The sequence below is a fragment of the Pelophylax lessonae genome, assembly GCF_965119305.1.
Source record: "Pelophylax lessonae genome assembly, chromosome: 12".
Taxonomy (NCBI): Eukaryota; Metazoa; Chordata; class Amphibia; order Anura; family Ranidae; genus Pelophylax; species Pelophylax lessonae.
In genome coordinates this window covers 96,431,698-96,452,555 of record NC_138779.1, presented here as the reverse complement: position 1 = coordinate 96,452,555, position 20,858 = coordinate 96,431,698, and the positions used below count along the sequence as shown (strand labels likewise).

The window sequence follows — 20,858 nt, the reverse complement described above, 5'->3', positions numbered from 1 at the left end:
AGCATAAGTGTTCGGCCGCAGGCCGGTATTTGTGGGAGGAGCTAGCGGGCTATATAGCGCCGCCCCTCCGCTATGCCGGCCTGCTGCTGCGCTGTACGTCATTCGGCTGGTCAGGTGTGTTTTGGTGGTCACCTGACGTCGGCCGGATATCGCGGTATCGTGGACCGGACTTCCGGGCAGGACGTGAGCTTAGAGTCACCGCTGCTGGCACCGAGCCCCGCTGGTCCTGCGGCATCCCAGCTATTCCTCCGCCTGTACTGTGGTCAGCCTTCTCGGGCATCCGCCCCATCTCCTCTGCCTCCGGCCGCCGCCTGCTCGTCCAGCTGCCAGCTCTGCGTGGCTGCTTCTCCCCGCTGTTCAGCAGGGGATCAGGTACCTGTAGGGCATGGGGGGGAAAAGGCGGGGGGGGGGAAGTCTTCTGCACACACTGCCTGCCTCCTGTAGGCCACGGCTAATTCACAGGCTCTCTTGCACACACTGCCTGCCTCCCTGTAGGCCACGGCTAAACCACGCAGACTCTCTTGCACACACTGCCTGCCTCCCTGTAGGCCACGGCTAAACCACACAGGCTCTTTGCACACACTGCCTGCCTCCATGTAGGCCACGGCTATTCCACTTTCTGGCTCACGCACACGCTGCCTGCCTCTCTGTCAGGCCACGGCTACCCCCTTTTTAAGTATTCATGTTCTGTGCACTCACTGCCTCCTGCCAGCTTCGGTACCTCTTCCCATGTCCTCCTGCATTTTCTGTGCCCACTTTTGTCACTCAGGTACCCTGCGTGGGGGGGGGGGGGCCTCATTAGCATGGCAGGGTTGTGTTGTTCCTGGTTCCATGTCATGTTCTGGTGGGGGGTATGGGTGACCCCCCCCTTGACCGTTGCCTTTTCTCCTGCAGGTTCTCATCATGTCCTTCAATGCCGGCATCAGGTACTATGTCAGGTCCAGGTTCCTTTGTGTACCACACGGTTCCGGTTATCTAGTCTTCACAGACGCCGCTGGCGTCACCCATAGACACCGTTAGGCTACTTCTTCCCTTTCCTCCACTCACTTAGTCTTCGGTCTGGCTTGCGCCCGGTGGTTAGGCCCCTGCCGGTTGCTCTTCAGGCTCATTCCACACTTCTGTGATCCACCTGGTGATGCATCGGTGCCTGGGCACCGTCACGGCTTCATCACCACTGTGCATACCGCACTTCATGTCGTTGTCCTCTTTGTAAGCACTGTCGTTGTTGCACTCCAACTGTGTTGTTCTTGTCTCGTGTTGTCCCCCCCCCCTCCCCCGCAGGGCGAGTTCATACTGGCTGTCAGGGTTCAGGTGCTGGCCCCATAGCCCCCCCCTTCATAGCCGGTCCCGCGAGGCCAACTCCCCATCTCGTCGGAGATTCCCCGCCCCTCGGGCCAAATCAAAGCTAGCGCCTCGCTCCACCCTTCTCATGGGTTTATAGCTAGGGCCTCACCTGTCACGGCCACTCGTTTTGATTCTATACTGTCACCGAGAGGCCAACGTTCCCGCCACCACGTCAGTGGCTCATGCCCCTCGGCCAGAATCATAGGTAGAGCCTCTCTTCAGCCGCTTGGCATCTAGCAGGGCCTCACCTGTCACGGGGTAGTTAAGTTCTTCGCCTTTGGGCTTTAGCTAGCCAGCCAGTGATTCTTCCAGCACGTTACGGTATTAATCGGACTTGGGCATTTTTGTTCTTTGTTTTCTTCAACAGCGGGCCTCAAGGAGCCATCCTGGAAGAAGGATCTTCATCCCCCTCCACGCCAGCCAGGCCTAGCACCCCCGCCAGATCTGGTACCCCCAGGGGTCGTCGGGTTCCATCTTCGCTGGGTTCATATGGGTCTTGGACTATTCCGAGAATTTCGGCAGTGCTACGCCAGAAGGGGATCCCGTTCCCAGCCACGGCAAGGAAAGCGGAACTTTTTAGGTTGATGACGGAACATCCAGAAGATCCGGGATTGGGCACAAGCTCTCAGGGCTGTACGTTAGCTATGCAAGGGACCCTGGACTCTATCCTGTCTTCCCTGCAGTCCATCGGAGACAGGCTGACTAAGCTGGAGGACGCCAGTCCAGCTCAGAGGGGTCCTCCTCCTCCCTTGCCGGTGTTGTCCCCAGTTCCCGCCAGTGATCAGGGTAGGCCCCCAGTTTCCCTTTTCCCCTCTTCTACGGTTTCTCCTATAATCACCCCGGCCCACATGGTCCCCTCAGCTCTCCGCAAGGATATCTTGGAAGGGAAGGATGTAAACTTGGTGGCTCTCCTTATCGCCTCCCAGGATATGGTGGAGAATAAAATCTATAATTACGGGGATTTGTCCGTTGTTATGAAGGCCAGGGACCCCAGGCTCAATAAGAAACTCACGATCCCAGAGTTTGTCCTGGCCTTCGGTATCTACAGGGACGTATTGTGTTCCGTATACCCACATCGGCGGGAGGAGTTAGATCTTTACCTGCATAAAATCGTGGATCTAGGGCACAAATACGGAGGTTTCACCTTCTTTGACTTTCACAAGTCAGTCTCGGCCAAGGCGGCAGCGGCCTTGGCTCAATTTAACGTACGGGTCGATTGGAGTCTTTTGGACACCGAGCTGTTCTGCAGGCACTTTGCAGGCTTGGCACCTCCCTCCTGTGCCACATGCTCCTCCACTTCACACTCTGCCAGCCTGTGTCCCGTGGAGGCGGAATCCTCCCCGGCCGGGGTTCCGGGGGGGGGGGGGGAGCTGGCAGGTCAGAACAGCGTGGCCTTAGGGATAAGCTGGGTCGTCCTATCGTTTTCTTAGGTAAGGCCCAGGTTTGTAACAATTTTAACGGGGGTGCATGCAGCTTCAGCGCCTGCAGGCTGCTCCATGTTTGTTCCATCTGTTTTAGGGCCCACACTAAATCCATGTGCCCGTCCAGGATCAACCCTAAACAATGACTAGCCGGGGTCAAGGTTGAGGTGTTGGAATTTTACCTGCAGGCTCATCCATCTCCTCACCTGGTGGAGTATCTGGTTCAGGGGTTCTCGGGAGGGTTCCACACGGGGCTGGTGTCTCTTCCTTCTGGGACATTGGAATGTCCCAACTTGCTGTCGGCCAGAGAGGACCCGCAGTCGGTGGAACTTTTGCTCGAGAAGGAAGTGCAGGAGGGGTTCATGTTAGGTCCCTTCCCGGCCCCCCCCTTCTCCTCCTGGCGTACCAACCCCATCGGGATCTCTACGAGCAAATACACTAATAAAAAACGTTTGATAATCGATATGTCGGCTCCTCATTCTTCCGCCAACCCTAGCCTTAATTCCCTTATTCCATCAGCCGAGTTCTCTCTCCACTATACCACCGTGGACAATGCCATCCAGGCCATTCTAGGGGCAGGTAGGGCCGCTTGGCTTAGCAAGACGGATATCGCCAACGCCTTCAAGCTCCTGCCCATTCACCCCTCCTTATGGCATGTCCACGGTGTTAAGTGGAGGGAGAAATATTATTTTGCTATCAGGCTGACTTTTGGGTCCAAAAGCAGCCCGAGGATTTTCGATACATTTGCAGAGGCACTCTGCTGGCTCCTTCTGAACATATCCAGGTGTCCCACGGTGTTGCATTACTTGGACGATTTCCTATTGGTCGAGCGAAGTCAATGCACGCCGGTCAGTTTGAGGAGTACCATGGCCTTGTTTTCCACCTTGGGGGTCCCTCTGTCGCCAGGCAAGACGGTCGGTCCTGTCACCAGGTTGGATTTCTTGGGGATTACCCTGGATTCCGTGTCCATGCAGTCTAGCCTCCCTGAGGACAAACTTAATCGCATTCGTGAGGTAGTTGGCAGGTTTTTGGAACTAGGGTCGTTTTCGAGGAAAGAGTTGCAGTCCTTGATCGGGTCATTGAACTTTGCCATGCGCATCATCCCCCAGGGCAGGTCCTTCATCTCCCGGTTGCTGCGGCTGTTGCCAGGTCTTTCGGAGGGCGTCATTTCCCACTTGGATCCTCCTGCCAGGGCGGACCTGGGTATGTGGGTTGAGTTCCTGGAAAGCTGGAACGGCATCTCCATGTTCATCCCGCCCATCTCCTCCCAGTCCCCCGTGTTTTGGACGGATGCGGCTGCCAATTCCGGCTTTGGGGACTCATGGTTCAGGGCTAGTTGGCCGGCTGAATCACTTGCCTTACCAGCTTTCCAGGAAACCTCAGCTTTGTTTGAATTATACCCTATTGTGGCGGCTGCTGTCACCTGGGGTAGGTGCTGGTCAGGGATGGCAGTCAAATGTTTTAGTGACAACATGGCGGCCTGTGACATTGTCAATAGGGGCCGGTCATCATCCCTGACCATCATGAGGCTGGTTCGCAGGCTGACCTTGATAGCTGCCACTTACCAGTTTTTTCTGTACTGTGAGCATATCCCAGGCCACTCTAACTCAGCCGCTGATGCGCTTTCCCGGTCCAAATTGCAGGTGTTTTTCGCCCTTCACCCGACGGCCGACAGATGCCCCACGCGGACCCCAGAGTTCGAGGAACTGGTCCTGGACTAGCCTGGATCGTGGCGCATGGACGGGAGCTGGCCCGCATGGCTCTGTCAGCCAACACCAGGAAGGCCTATGACCGGGCCTGGTCAATCTTCCAAAGGTTCTTAGGGGAATTCGGGTTGGACGACCATTCGGTACAGACTATGGTCGCCTTTGCTGCCTTTTGCCACCTCCAGCTCAAATTGTCCGCCAGTACCGTCAAGCTGTATCTGGCGGGTGTCCAACACTATGTCCTGACGCACCAGCCAAACTCCTTACCTTTTCTCAGGGCATATCCCCTAAAGAGCCTCCTGAAGGGTATTGGCAAGGTGGATCGCCATACCTCGGTCAGGCGGTTGCCGATTGATGGGGAGAAATTCCGGGCTCTCTCCAACTTGCTGGACTCGGCCCCTTTTGAGCCATTTACTAATACGGTTGTGAAAGCTGCCATGTACCTGGCCTTCTACGGCTTTCTCAGGCCCGGGGAGTTTACGGTTACTTCCTCAGCAGAGGGGCGCTCTTGTCTCCACAAACGAGATCTGGTCAAGCGGGGGGATCATTATGTTTTGACGCTCCAGTGCACCAAGACCAGGCAGGTGGGCTGCCCCGTTACCATCCCACTTTACCCATCAGGGAATCTTTGGTGTCCGGTCAAAGTGTTGGATGAGTTCGTGGCCCAGTCCCGGAGCTCTCCCAGCCATGCTCCACTTTTCACGTTACTGGGCGTTCCCCTCACCACGTCCAAGTTCATATTCTACATCCGAACTCTTTGTATCAGACTGGGTTGGGACCCTGCAGCGCACTCTGGTCACTCCTTCCGGATAGGTGCAGCTTCGGCTGGCTCCGGGAATAACACGCCAGGCCATATCATTAAAAGGCTTGGTCGGTGGGAGTCAGACGCCTTCCAGGTCTATATTCCTCACCCAGAGAAGGAGTTGAGACTGGCATTTCATAGGCTTGTGACTTAAGTTGTATTGAATAAAGTGTGTTGTTTGCTTCCTCTTTTGCCCTCTTTATTTACAGGCTACCCCCCTTACGTCGGTTCAGGCACACCACACCGACTTTCCACACTAGGGACTCGACATTAAGTGTTGACCACAAATAATAACATATTCGATTTTTCACTCCAGGACCAGCAGTAGTATATAATGAGTTTGGAAATTGTAGAGAAATGCTTAAATAATGCATTACAAATTACAATTGAACTACACCCATTTGATTATAGATGACTAAAATGAGTTTTAGTCGACTAAAATGTAGGGCGTTTTAGTCGACTAAAATATACTGGAGTTTTAGTCGACTAAATACGACTAAAACTAAAACACTTGCAGAAGACTAAAATAGGACTAAAACTAAAATGCCATTTTAGTCCTAAGACTAAAACTAAATTGAAATTTGCTGCCAAAATTAACACTGGAGGAAGCACAGTGGGGGGGGGGGGGGTGACCACACAGGGGCAGCATACAGAGGAACCAATCGCCTCCCATTTTCCTCCTGCAGCTACAGGAGGAAAAAGGACAGTGATTTCTCTACATGCTGCCCCCGCCACTTCTATCCAGGTGAACAGGGGAGCCGCACAGGCCCCCTGGGGCATGCGGCCTGATTGCAATTGCATTCCCTGCAACCCCTTTAGTTACGCCCCAGGTCTCATTGTTATCAATATTTACATTTAATGGATTATTGCGATGACTGTTTGGCACTCTTCTTGTCGACTTCAATATGTGATACTTTTCTCTTTTTCCTTATAGACCTGGCGCAAACACAGCTTGAGGCCAGGTTCCCATACTTTATTTGTGGCCATGGTTCACAGCAGGGGGTCCAGGGTGTCCCTGTTCACCGGTTCAAGTTCGATTCAGGTCCAAATTCACACCTGAAGCGGACCCAAAGACGCACAGGACCCTTCTGTGATCCAGACCAGTGTGAACCAGCTCCTATGAGAGCCAGTCACACTGGCCTGTCAGGCTTAAATTCCACAGAGTTTACCAGACAGGTAAAGAATATCTAATTTAAAGCTGGAGGTTTTTTTTTTTTTTTTTTTTTTTAAACACAGGGATTTAGGTCCATAAATATTCATATACAGTGACCCTGCTGTGAGTAGCCAATGCTCAATAAATAAATATTAGGTTCAGAAACATTGGGGGGGGGGGGGGGTTCAATAAATGAGTGAAATATCTGGGGCAGCTTTTTTCGTTTGACAAAGCTTAATTTAACAAGCTGACGTTAGCAGCTGATTGGCTACCATGCACAGCTACACCAGATTTTGCACTTTCCAGTTTTAGTAAAGCAACCCCATTGCATCTTAGTGTGTAAATGTTATGACAGGTCCTCTTCTCACAAACTGAATTTCCAATGCTGTGGGGGGATTATATTCCCTTGCATTGTTTGTATGAATATTCCCTCCTCCATTCACAAGACGTGTTGCATTCTATGAAAGCAATGAGGAAATTAACCCCAATAAATGCTAAATGTTTAGCCATGTAAAGAGGACCTATAATCACTGCGGGGAACATTTTCACGTCAGCTTTAAGGCTGGGTTTAACCGACGTGGCTCAAAGCAAGGGTCTGGTGCATCCCTGTTCTCCGTTTCAGGCACCGGAGAGATGGGAACCGGACCGGTTCCATTGAGAAACCCATATCCAATTCGCATGAGTGTGAACCCAGCCTAATCTTTTCTTTGTCCAGATAAGAGAAAGTAAAAAAGAGATGACTGCTCCATCAACCTCATTTGTGTGAATGGAGGAATCTGTTCTTTTTATCCCCCATTCAGTCTACTGTATGGCCAGCTTTTTTTTTTATGCATATGCTCATATTTTTTTCTAAATTGCATGGGGATGCAGCATAAGGACAAATGGGTTTACAAAAAATAATTCAGAATACAGATCATTCAAAACTAAATTGGTCCCAAATTTATTGTATAAATGAATGCTGGTAGAAGTATCATTTTTTTTTTTTTGCTTGTATAAATTATATCATTCTTCAGCCTTCACAGAGCTATCAGAACAAAAGCCTTGCAACTGCACTAGAAGCGTCAGCCTAGCGTGTGTTTGTTGAATAGGTACTCGGCCATGCCAGGGTGGCTAGACCAAAGCTTCTTCAAGCTGGTGATGTGATCTCCAAGTTTTTTTATTGTCTCTACGCTCTCTGACAAATAAGGAGACTCCAGGAAGTCGGTCATCTAGAATTGGGGAAACAAAAAAAAAAATTGATAAAAAGATAGAGATACATAAAAAGACTTTTTTGATAATATACTTACATAAAAATTTACAGTCATGGCCAAAATTTGGCACCCCCGCGTTTGTCAGATAATGCACCACTTCGCCCAGAAAATTGTTGCAATTACAAAGGTTTAGGCACTAGTGTTTCTTTTTTGTTTGTATTGGTAGGGCAAAAAAAACAAAAAAGTAGAAACAAAAAAAGTCAAATTGACACATTCCATGAAAAACTCCATAACAATAGACTGGACAAAAGTATTGACACCCTCAATTTAATATTTGGTAGCACACCCCTTGGGGAGAAGAAAAAAAAAAAAAGGTAAATCGCTTTCTGTAACCATCAATGAGTTTGTGACACCTCTCTACTGGAATTTGGTACCACTCTTTCGCCAACTGCTCCAGGTCTCTCAGATTTTGGAAGGGTTATTTTTCCCCAACTGCTGTTTTAAGATCTCTCCACAGGTGCTCTATGGGATTTATATCTGGACTCATTGCTGGCCAGTTCAGTACTCTCCAGCAGTTTGTCTTAAACCATTTCTGGGTGCTTTTTTGATGTGCACTTTGGTCATTGTCCTGCTGCAAGACCCATGACCTCTGACGAAGGCCCATTTTTCTGACACCAGGCCCTACATTGGGAGCAAGTATGCAGCTATTGGGGGGGGGGGGGGGGGCGCAAGCCATAGCACCAGCGGGGACTTTTCAGTATATACCATTAAGACCCCATTCACACTAGTGCGACTTGGTCGCCTGACAAGTCGCCGTGGGTCGCTCGCCATTGAATAGTACAGGACCCGTTCTAATAAGAGCGACACAATTCGCCCGACTTAGAAAAAGGGTCCTGTACTACTTTGGGGCGACCTGGAGGCGACTTGCATTGACTTCAATTATATGAAGTCCGTGCATGTCGCGTCGCCCCTGTCTGAACGGGGTCTTATACAAGATGGTTCTCTTTTTGATACAACTTGTTTATCATTAAAAAAAAAAAAAAAAAAAATATTTGCGTCAGTAAAAGTAGCTTTAATACTTTTTATGTTGAATGCCTAAAGTAGCACCTGAGAAGTCCATCTATGGAGATTGCAAATGGTGGCCCCTTTTTATCAAATGGCTAGTCGCCTGACTAATGCTGACTTAATATAGTCAGAACTTCGAAACCGATTTAGACGTACAGAGATAAACTTGTTCCGAGTCACTGACTGAAGGTATTGGGAGCCATGATGGCCAAGCAATTATCCAGAAGGTGGTCACAAATGGCATCCCCCAGATTTCTTTAACAGATTCACTTTAGGTTACAACGGGGACCTCAGGAGCAGCAGCATTTTCTTGTTAGCAACAAACAGGTACTTTTTATGAAGTATATGAATATATTACTTTGGCAGCGTTGCCATGTGTCTAAGGCTCCGTTTCCACTATTGCGACTTGTTGTGCGACTTGACACATGTCAAGTCACACAGCAAGCCATTAATTAGTCGCAGCAACTTGAAAAATAGTTTTTGCACTACTTTTGGGCCGACTTCAGTGCGACTTGTCCCTCATAGAAGGAAGGTCGCACTGAAGTCGCCAGAAGAAACCGCAAACAAGTCACACACAACAGAGTCCCGCAACTTTGTAGCCGCAATAGTGGAAACGTAGCCTAAAGCTGGATACACACTATCCAACTTTTGTGGTTAGATTTCCTTCAGATTTACCTTTTCTATGTAGTGCAAGGGCCTGCCAGATTGCATACAAATTGAAAGTGTTTAGGTTTGACCTCATATTATATGGTTTTGGTAAGTCTAAAGGAAAAAGTCTTCAGAAAATCTTATAGTGTGTATGGCCCATAAGGGTTCATGTGAAATTTTAATCACGGTTCGCTTTAAATTAAAACCTGAAAGCAGAGAAATATAGAAGAAGCAGTCATTGCATGACCTCCTTTAGAAAATGCTAGTTAACCTGCTGCCATGCATGTGGCTATATCACATTGAGTCAGTAAGTCAGAAGTACACATCAAGGAATGCCATACTGAAATCAGAACTCTTGAGCTACATACATGTTCCGAGGCCTTACATTTATGTTAAAGATCATGTATCAATGCCCTCAGAACAGGTATGTTTTAAGGTTTTGGTTTTCCCAACTTGCCCTTAAAAAAGTAGAGGAAGAATACCTTTCTTACCAGCAACACCAGTTGCTGGTAAAAGTTACCAGTAAAATGTATTTAATTTATTAATGCATGTCAATGTACGGTTTTAAACCCCTTTATTTCAGTGTATATTTTGCAGTTACAAAATGTTCATATTGGGTACTTACGTGAGGGTCATTCTTGTCAGCAGCCACACCATGGAGGTCCAGCAGAGCCTGGTTTACAGATTTCTCCAGCTTTAGAGCAGTTTGCAGTGCCTCTAAACCATTTGTCCAGTCATCACGCTCTGGTTTCTTTTAGTGTGGAAAGAAAAAAAAAAAAATTAGGAGATTTATGCACTAATGAAATGAATGGATTTTTCTTCAAGATTATGCAAAATCTGCCCTTGCAAACCTCTTCTCTATATAAAACGTATAACTGCACTCCAAGACCTACTAGGTTTGAAAATTTTGGTTGCGTTTCCAGATTTCTACCTGCAGGTGGTGCTACAGACAATGTGGAAACATGGCTTCAGATTCTAGCCAAACGAGAAAAAAGGACTACATAAAGCAATATTAAGTTAACATAAGCAGGAGGTCCCAGTTAAGAGCAATGCACATTTTAGATTTTCTTTAAGTGATGTAAGTTTTTTGTACATACATACTATATTGCCAAAAGTATTGAGACGCCTGCCTTTGCATGCACATGAACCTTAATGGCATCCCAGTCTTAGTCTGTAGGGTTTAATATGTAGTTGCTCCACCCCTTCTGCAGCTATAACAGCTTCAGTTTTTCTGGGAAGGCTGTCCACGGGAATGTTTGACCATTCTTCCAGAAGCACATTTGTGAGGTCAGCCACTGATGTTGGATGAGAAGGCCTGGCCTCAAATTCATCCCAAAAGGTGTTTGGTGGGGTTGAGGTCAGTCAAGTTCCGCCACCCCAAACTCACTCATCCATGTCTTTATTGACCTTTTTTTGTGCATTGGTCCAAATCATTTGGTGGAGGGGGGGGGGGGGATTATGGTGTGGGGTTGGGCTTGGCCTCTTAGTTCCAGTGAAGGGAGCTTTGTGGAAGAGTTTTGGGCTGGCCTCTTCCTTTTCTAACATGACTGCACACCAGTGCACAAAAGCAAGGTCCATAAAAGACTTGGGTTGGAGGAACTTGACTGGCCTGCACAGAGTCCTGACCTCAACCCGATAAGAACACCTAAGACTGGGATGCCATTAAAGTTCGTGCAAGGCAGGCGATCCAATACTTTTGTGAAATATGGTAATATATATCTGCCATGACTTAAAAGTATAAAAACACAAGTTGTAATGAAATGCAGCTTCATGTAGATCTTCAGACAGCCTCACAGCGACAAAAGAACCTCACATTAAAGCCTGGCTCCAGTTTTGCAACAGTAAAAATAGTTTGGACCAAGTTGGGCTAAATGAGCGATTATCTTACTAACACAACACCCGCTGTCATTGCTGCATGAACTTTATATCGCATCAGTAACACACAGCACTTTGTACAAGCAGGACAAAGATTTCCTATCCCATTCCTGAAACAAAAGAGTTGGGCTGAGCACTGCTCAATCATTAACGGGGAATAAATACAAAGCTTCCTCTGATTGGCTGAGGTTGAGAGGCAGGTTGAAGAGGTCAATCTCCACCGCAGGTAGAGGCAGCCTTGTATTCAGTCAGAAAATTCAGTCAGAAAATTCACAAATCTTCCTGTGAATGGCTAAGCAGCGCCCAACCAAACTCACTTTGTTCTGAACGGGACAGCGCTGCATGCAGCTGATGCTACATACAGTTTACACATGCAGTGTACCCGGATGTCGCATGACCCCATTCAATTGAATTGCATTTGGTGAACCAGTGGGGATAAATTTTGCTGCTCTGCAAATCGCAGCCTATGTATTTCCCTGCACTGATTTGACATCTGCGCCCTCAATTGCTCCCCCCCCCCCCCAAGAATATTTCCCACTCCAGAGCCGAACCAGTCAGCACTAGCGAGTCCCCCTGCTCCAGAGTCCCAGCCCAGGCCAGGGGGGGTGCTCTGTGGGGACCGACAAAATGTATAGGCTATAATTGAGTACCAGCACCTCTTTTGGGCCACTTAAAGCACTGGGTGGGCGGTAATGACCATGGTTCATCAAATGTAAAACTGTACCTGTTCACACGTTTTGGGACCTTTAGATGTCACATACAGCAATACAGTATTGCAGCCTACAGAGCAGGTGCCATCAGCAGCTACAGATCCAAGGAAGGCACATGCCTTTCTGCTTGGACTGGAGCGACAACAGCGTGTAGCACCTTCTGTGGCTGGAGCCTAATTCCGCGGCAGTGCAACGGACATATTGGTGTATTCTGAGTGCAATACAGAAGTGGCTATTGCTGATATCCTAATGAAAATGCTAGTTGCATGGCTGTTTCTGCCTTCAATACTTTCAGACACTGACGTAGAAGAATGCAGAAAGCTTAAAGGGATTTTCTAAGAAGTAAAAAGAAGGTTATACTTACCTGCTCTGTGCAACGATATTGCAATGAGCGATGACTTACCTTCTCTTTGGTGGTTCCCCACCAGGGCTCTCCGATTCCCCTTCCTGCCGGCGCCCCGTCAGCAAGCTGTGTGCTTCTATAGACACACACACAGCTTGGCCATTCCCCCTTCTTCACAGGATTTGGCTTGCAGGGAGAACACCTACCTCAACACTCTGGAGGAACACCCGCCCTCCTCTCTGGTTCTGGTACTTGATTAGCTTCTCTGCATGCTCCTTCTCCTCTTCTGAACGTTCCCGGAAAAACTTGGCAAAATGATCAAGAGCTACGTCGTCACGGTCAAAATAGGAGGCCTGAAAGAGATATACATTTCTAAGCATTTCAGCCCGTTCAGAGTTCTGCAGAAACTATTCGACTGGCACAAATATTACAAATGTGTAATGCATAGCTCTCCAACTGTCCCTGACTTCAAGGGACGGTCCCTCATTTGGAACAAAGTCCCTCCTTTTGGTCTGATCTATATAGGATGTATATAAAATGCACTATTTATCAAAAAGTGTTTTACAGTGCTAAACCTTTCACTCAATGTCTAAATTGCTGCGTTTGTGCATTCCAAAAGCCAATGTAAAGGAGTAGTAGTGGTGGTAAACAAAAAGCACTTGTGGTTTTAACCAATCATTCTCTATGTGTATGTTTGAGAAGGGGGGGGGGGGGGTCTTGCATACCCCTGTCTGCTACAGCAGCCAGGAGTGTGTGTAAATCTACCAAGGTGGGTGTACAGCTGCCAGATCACCTTTATTGACTCCTGGTAGTGCACCTACCCTCCATGGTTTTCCAGGTTCTGCCATCTTATTTATGGGTATGAAACTTCCATGGAAGGGGTTACTGGTTATTAGGGAGGGAGACAAGTGAACATCCATTCGCTGATCTTCCCTAGCTAGAATGAACATGGAAGTGATATGCATTACAGCACTTCTGGGTTTGGCTGGCAATTTTCCTGCTCTCTATGGCCGTAAGGTTGAACCCACCCCCACATATGTACAAACCAAACATGCGAGCTAGGGTGTCTTATGTATAAAACCATTGATTCTGCTGCACATTATACAACCATATACAACCATGCATGCTGGAGTGAGAATAATCATTTTAGAACCAATATTCACTTCTGGGTTCAGAGCTTTCACACCCCCAACTGCTTAGGCAAATTTTTAAAATCCCTTCACAAATCTACAAAATGCAAACACACACATCCACTTTGCAAGTGTACAAAACTATTATTGCACTACGCATTAGGTGCCATCGCACACACTGAAGTGAAAGCAATGATTCTAGGGGTACCGTTTAGCCCTGGTTACACAAGTACAGCTTTAAAAGTTGTGCTACTTCAAAGCTGACTATCAGTGCGATTTCATGTGCTGCTTGCTGACATCTGTGCAATTTAACAGATGTCAATTCTTTTCATGCTGAAATTGCACAGAAATAATGCAGGAACTTTTTTCTGAACCGCAGCAATTTGAAAGGTTCCATTGCTGCAAATGGCGTGCGACTTGTCATGTGACTTTGAACTGTTAAGTCGCACTGTTGTGAACCCGAGCTTACCGTAACTCTAAAACGGACTGTCTGCAGGGGCTTTTAAAGCATTGCCTATAAAAACTGTTGGGTACTGGAGTTTGTAAATTCACAGGGGTGCTAAAATTTAAGGCTTAACATGTTGGGTATCTACGGCATTTACTTGACGCAACCTTGTTGCTTACTTTTTACCAAAAAACATTTGGCAATATATTGCGTTTGTGTGCACTAAAATCAACTTTAGCGTATTTCTTACTGAAAATTTGTGCTTGATAAACCTTTGCCCAATATTGTGCAGCATAAAAATTTGCAACCGCGGCCATTTTCTTTTCGAAGGTGTCTACTTTTAGAACTATATAATGTGTAGAGGTGATAACTAGTTTCAGGCCTAAAATTATTTTTTAAATATGTAAAAGGTCTGGCTCTGGCAGGGAAACGTTTAAGTGGGCACTTTTGCACTACCAGTGTTCCCTGGATAGATGATCATAAATTGGTTCAATTGCTGCTTGGAACTCTTTATGGCTTAAAAAAAATAGAAGTCCTAAGCAAATGTCTACATGTAGAGAAACCTAGAAATTAAGCACTCTTTCCTCATACACAGACAACCACCTAGTAGCAGTGGAGTTATGAAAGTGGAAATAATTATATGGGGTGCCGGTGGGTTGGTGATGCCAATCACTACTCTCTCGTGACCACCCATTTTACCGCCCCTTGTCTACTAACCCTCACAATTTGCTGTAGTTACAGTTATTGGTCATTCTCTGTTACCAAGCTTTGTTTACATTACCTTGCATTATTCTGTATGTCAAACGTTGTTACTCACTTGCATTATTCAATAAAATACTTGAAACAGAAAGTGGAAACAATTGTGCCAAGAGCAGCATCTATAGAGCATCACAGTCGCCAGATACTGCCCTGAGTTCTAGTGCCAAGTTATGTGACACTAAACTCTCGTTTAAAAAAAATTAATTAAAATTATATTCCTGTATGTATTATGAACTCAGAAATAACCTTCTGTTGCTTTCAGCCTCCTCCAAATTCCTTTAATTTGCCACTATGATCTGAGGTCCTTTTAGAAGGTGACTGTTCTCCATAGTCCCAGTATATGTAGGAAAATGGCCAGCCTACTTTGCCTGAACTATGAATCATGTGAGTTGTTTTGTATTCGTATTGTAGAGTAATGCACAATTGCAACTTAAAGAGGACGTAAACCGCGCCAATTTTTACTTTTTTTTTTTAAACTGCAAAGTAAAGGCAAAACGCGCTAGTATGCATTGCATACCTTAGAACGAAGCCCTGCACTGCGAGCTCTGACAGACGCTTCCATCTTCACCTGGGCTGCCGTTCTCTGGCTGTCTGACTGGCCACGCCGACGTCACTCCCGCGTATGCACACGGGAGTCATGGGCCACGGCACGGAGCTTTGCAGGGATGGCATGGGTGTACAATCCCTTTAGAGCGCATGAGCCGGTGACATCACCAGCTGCATGGAGTGTGAATATCTCCTAAACTGTGGAGGTTTAGGAGATATTCATAGTACCCACTGGTAAGCCTTACCTGCAAGTACAAGCCTACAGAATAGGTTTACATCCACTTTAACTAGTGCTGCTCATTCCAAACAAATATGGAAGAGAGGGGAAAAAGGAGAGGTTCGGAAGCTCACAGAGGACAATACAGAAAAAAAAAAAACAGCAAGAAAGGATTTCATGAAAAAAATTATACGGCCATAAAAGTAGTCTATGTGTATGGGATGTATATGGATGGATTTTGGAGAATAGGAAAAATTTAGCGTCACCAACTGCAGCACTGCCTGCCCTCTGTCATTCACAGAATTCATATTACACTCTCACAATTCAAGGCATTATGTGAATGGATGGTGAAGCAATGGAATTACAAGATTTCATCTCCCCTTCTCAGAATGCAATGCATGGTGGGAGCAAAGTAATAGGAGTTCTGTGAATGGAGGACAGTGGTGGTGCTCAGGGTAGGATCCAGCAGCTGTCAGGAGACAAAGAAGGGATGATTTTATTTACCAGAAGCAGCCTCCTGTATGTAATAGGATACACATGATTACATATAACTAATGTGTATAGTGCTGGATCCCAAAAAGCTACTCTTCAGCTTTCAATGACAAATGAAAGCCACCCATCCCCCAAACTTAAAGTGTGAAAAAAAAAAAAAAAAAAAAAAAAAAAAAAAAAGGTAATAATTACCATTCCTAGCACTGCAGATTAACAACAATTTCCAGATGGGCTAATGCCTGATCCCCCCCCCCCCCACGCGCCGTGGTTTCCTCCTCCAATCTCAATGTTAAAGGATACAGCAGTGACATAGGGACCCGAAGAAGGGACTACAGGAGGGGGCAAAGGAGGCCATTGCATGTGCATTTCTATGCCAGAGATACATAACTGCCATGTGTAGCCAACCACAGCATTAAACGGTTGTACACAGGTTTATGCAACTACTTGCACAAGCCTGCACATATTAAAGCTTGGATGCAGGAAGTCTGTCTAAAGGCATGTTGGTTTATGCAAAAACCTGCGTACATCCATTCATTCATTTCTATTGTTTGCTCTATGCAGCAGCTGTGGATCCCAGGTGCATTATGCCCACAATTTATGTATACGGCCTAATGAACCTTCTGTATGTACATGAGGCCTAACCAGTTCAACTACTCATCTGTACACTCTCAGGTCTTAGAAAAAAAAAAAAAAAAAAAACACTTTGTACCCATTTGTAACATTCATCTTCACATAAAACACCCCAATGTAAACAAAGATCCTAGAACTTGAGACAGACACCTGGGCCAGCACTGCTGCCAATACAGAGTGGAAACCCCACCAATACAGCTTGACTGCAACCACTGTGCTCCAGATAGGTAGAGGAATATACCAAAAACTTACAGACCTTTCCCAGCAATGCTCCATGTAACCCCAGCATGTCTGATCTCTAGTAACAGAGCGCCGTGTAACCCCAGCATGTCTGATCTCTAGTAATGGAACGCCGTGTAACCCCAGCATGTCTGATCTCTAGTAACAGTGCGCCGTGTAACCCCAGCATGTCTGATCTCTAGTAACAGTGCGCCGTGTAACCCCAGCATGTCTGATCTCTAGTAACAGTGCGCCGTGTAACCCCAGCATGTCTGATCTCTAGTAACAGTGCGCCGTGTAACCCCAGCATGTCTGATCTCTAGTAACAGTGCGCCGTGTAACCCCAGCATGTCTGATCTCTAGTAACAGTGCGCCGTGTAACCCCAGCATGTCTCATCTCTAGTAATGGAACGCCGTGTAACCCCAGCATGTCTGATCTCTAGTAACAGTGCGCCGTGTAACCCCCAGCATGTCTGATCTCTAGTAACAGTGCGCCGTGTAACCCCAGCATGTCTCATCTCTAGTAACAGTGCGCCGTGTAACCCCAGCATGTCTCATCTCTAGTAATGGAGCGCCGTGTAACCCCAGCATGTCTCATCTCTAGTAACAGTGCGCCGTGTAACCCCAGCATGTCTCATCTCTAGTAACAGTGCGCCGTGTAACCCCAGCATGTCTGATCTCTAGTAACAGTGCGCCGTGTAACCCCAGCATGTCTCATCTCTAGTAATGGAACGCCGTGTAACCCCAGCATGTCTGATCTCTAGTAACAGTGCGCCGTGTAACCCCAGCATGTCTGATCTCTAGTAACAGTGCGCCGTGTAACCCCAGCATGTCTCATCTCTAGTAACAGTGCGCCGTGTAACCCCAGCATGTCTCATCTCTAGTAATGGAACGCCGTGTAACCCCAGCATGTCTGATCTCTAGTAACAGTGCGCCGTGTAACCCCAGCATGTCTGATCTCTAGTAACAGTGCGCCGTGTAACCCCAGCATGTCTCATCTCTAGTAATGGAACGCCGTGTAACCCCAGCATGTCTGATCTCTAGTAACAGTGCGCCGTGTAACCCCCAGCATGTCTGATCTCTAGTAACAGTGCGCCGTGTAACCCCAGCATGTCTCATCTCTAGTAACAGTGCGCCGTGTAACCCCAGCATGTCTCATCTCTAGTAATGGAACGCCGTGTAACCCCAGCATGTCTGATCTCTAGTAACAGTGCGCCGTGTAACCCCAGCATGTCTCATCTCTAGTAACAGTGCGCCGTGTAACCCCAGCATGTCTCATCTCTAGTAACAGTGCGCCGTGTAACCCCAGCATGTCTCATCTCTAATAATGGATCGCCGTGTAAAGGCCCGCACACACGTACGGATTGTCATCATAGAAACGTCGGCGGACGAAAGATCTGCCGATTGTACGCGTGTTAGTATGGTGCCTCCGACAGCTGTCTGCGCACAATCCGCGGACAAGAGCCTTTCTTGCAAACATGAAAATTTTTGTCTGCGGACACCAGAACGGACGATTGTTCGCCAGTCAGTACAGAAATCAGCCGACAGACCGCAGATTTGCAAGACTGGGCATGCTCAGAAAATAAAAAACACAGGGAAAGTTAACCATTACATGACATCACTTCTGCAGTCAGCTGAAGTCTGCGGACAAAATTCTTGTGCTGTCCTTGTGCTGTCTTTGCACTTTTCAACAGACACCGACATCCCGGGGAGAAAAGACGAACGTTTGTATGACGACGATCCGTACGTGTGTACGGGGCTTAACCCCAGCATGTCTCATCTCTAGTAATGGATCGCCGTGTAACCCCAGCATGTCTCATCTCTAGTAACAGTGCGCCGTGTAACCCCAGCATGTCTGATCTCTAGTAACAGAGTGCAGTGTAACCCCAGCATGTCTGATCTCTAGTAACAGTGCGCCGTGTAACCCCAGCATGTCTCATCTCTAGTAATGGATCGCCGTGTAACCCCAGCATGTCTCATCTCTAGTAACAGTGTGCAGTGTAACCCCAGCATGTCTCATCTCTAGTAACAGAGTGCAGTGTAACCCCAGCATGTCTCATCTCTAGTAATGGATCGCCGTGTAACCCCAGCATGTCTCATCTCTAGTAACAGTGTGCAGTGTAACCCCAGCATGTCTCATCTCTAGTAACAGAGTGCAGTGTAACCCCAGCATGTCTCATCTCTAGTAACAGAGTGCAGTGTAACCCCAGCATGTCTCATCTCTAGTAACAGTGTGCAGTGTAACCCCAGCATGTCTGATCTCTAGTAACAGTGCGCCGTGTAACCCCAGCATGTCTCATCTCTAGTAATGGATCGCCGTGTAACCCCAGCATGTCTCATCTCTAGTAACAGTGTGCAGTGTAACCCCAGCATGTCTCATCTCTAGTAACAGTGTGCAGTGTAACCCCAGCATGTCTGATCTCTAGTAACAGTGCGCCGTGTAACCCCAGCATGTCTCATCTCTAGTAATGGATCGCCGTGTAACCCCAGCATGTCTCATCTCTAGTAACAGTGTGCAGTGTAACCCCAGCATGTCTCATCTCTAGTAACAGTGTGCAGTGTAACCCCAGCATGTCTCATCTCTAGTAACAGTGTGCAGTGTAACCCCAGCATGTCTCATCTCTAGTAACAGTGTGCAGTGTAACCCCAGCATGTCTCATCTCTAGTAACAGTGTGCAGTGTAACCCCAGCATGTCTGATCTCTAGTAACAATGTGTTGTTTAACCCCAGCATGTCTGATCTCTAGTAACAATGTGTTGTGTAACCCCAGCATGTCTCATCTCTAGTAACGGAGCGCAGTGGAACCCCAGCATGTCTCATCTCTAGTAACGGAGCGCAGTGGAACCCCAGCATGTCTCATCTCTAGTAACAAGGTGTTGTATAACCCCAGCATGTCTGATCTCAAGTAACAATGTGCAGTGTAACCCCAGCATGTCTGATCTCTAGTAACAATGTGTTGTTTAACCCCAGCATGTCTGATCTCTAGTAACAATGTGTTGTTTAACCCCAGCATGTCTGATCTCTAGTAACAATGTGTTGTGTAACCCCAGCATGTCTGATCTCTAGTAACGGAGCGCAGTGGAACCCCAGCATGTCTCATCTCTAGTAACGGAGCGCAGTGGAACCCCAGCATGTCTCATCTCTAGTAACGGAGCGCAGTGGAACCCCAGCATGTCTCATCTCTAGTAACAAGGTGTTGTATAACCCCAGCATGTCTGATCTCTAGTAACAATGTGCAGTGTAACCCCAGCATGTCTCATCTCCAGTAACAGTGTGCAGTTTAACCCCAGCATGTCTGATCTCTAGTAACAGAGCGCCGTGTAACCCCAGCATGTCTCATCTCTAGTAACAATGTGCAGTGTAACCCCAGCATGTCTCATCTCTAGTAACAATGTGTTGTGTAACCCCAGCATGTCTGATCTCTAGTAACAATGTGCAGTGTAACCCCAGCATGTCTCATCTCTAGTAACAATGTGTTGTGTAACCCCAGCATGTCTGCCCGCCTGCAGAGGACAGGAAGAATCACATGACTACGGGTAGGACAATACAAAGCTGCAGGACCAGTTCTAAGCACATGTTTTGAAATCTGTAATGTTTCTAATATTGCTGTGTGTGTGTGTCTCTTCACTGGCACAGATCTTTGCTAGTTGTTCCAGGGAAGGGACACAGCAGAGGGGCTCACCATAGACAGGTAGACATAGGAGCTGTGGTATTTCAGGTTCACCGTGCGGTTGAGGCCAGCCTCGCAGTCTTTATGGAAGTTCTGTCTGACCTGAGACTCCATGATAGTGTGTAGTGCAGACCCAGCTGGAAGTGATGATTGTGTGCAGAGGAAGCCCTCCTGATGTATAAAGGAAGCCCCTCCTAACCCCACACAGGTCCCCTCCCCCCATACATGGCCGCCTGCACATTCCTCTGTCACTCCCAATCACTCATGGTCTGTTTACTAATCTACCCTCAACATGTGCAGGGCAGGAGCTGCTGCATTTAAAGTGAACCTTTCCTAAAGCTGGCAATACATTATTATATTTTTAACAAAAATTCTCAGAATATTTGAATTTTATTTTAAAAGTAATTCAAAATGTAATTTGCTGTTAACATTCACTTTTGGAATGAGTGAACTTTACCGGACGAAAACCACCTACATAGTTAAATTTGTACAT

General features: G+C 47.2%; 1 protein-coding gene across 1 annotated transcript in view; it reads right to left on the bottom strand.

Moving 5' to 3' along the window:
- LOC309568893 (uncharacterized protein) overlaps positions 1-20,514 on the bottom strand; it is a 63,027-nt gene extending 42,513 nt beyond the window's left edge. Inside the window, exons 1-4 of the mRNA XM_082274672.1 lie at positions 20,378-20,514; positions 12,464-12,610; positions 9,955-10,080; positions 7,491-7,634 (exon numbers count right to left, since the gene is read on the bottom strand). Of these exons, the coding sequence (XP_082130798.1) occupies positions 7,491-7,634; positions 9,955-10,080; positions 12,464-12,610; positions 20,378-20,479 (519 nt within the window). The 5' untranslated portion in view covers positions 20,480-20,514. The remainder of the gene's footprint in view (positions 1-7,490; positions 7,635-9,954; positions 10,081-12,463; positions 12,611-20,377) is intronic.
- Positions 20,515-20,858: the final 344 nt, after the last annotated feature.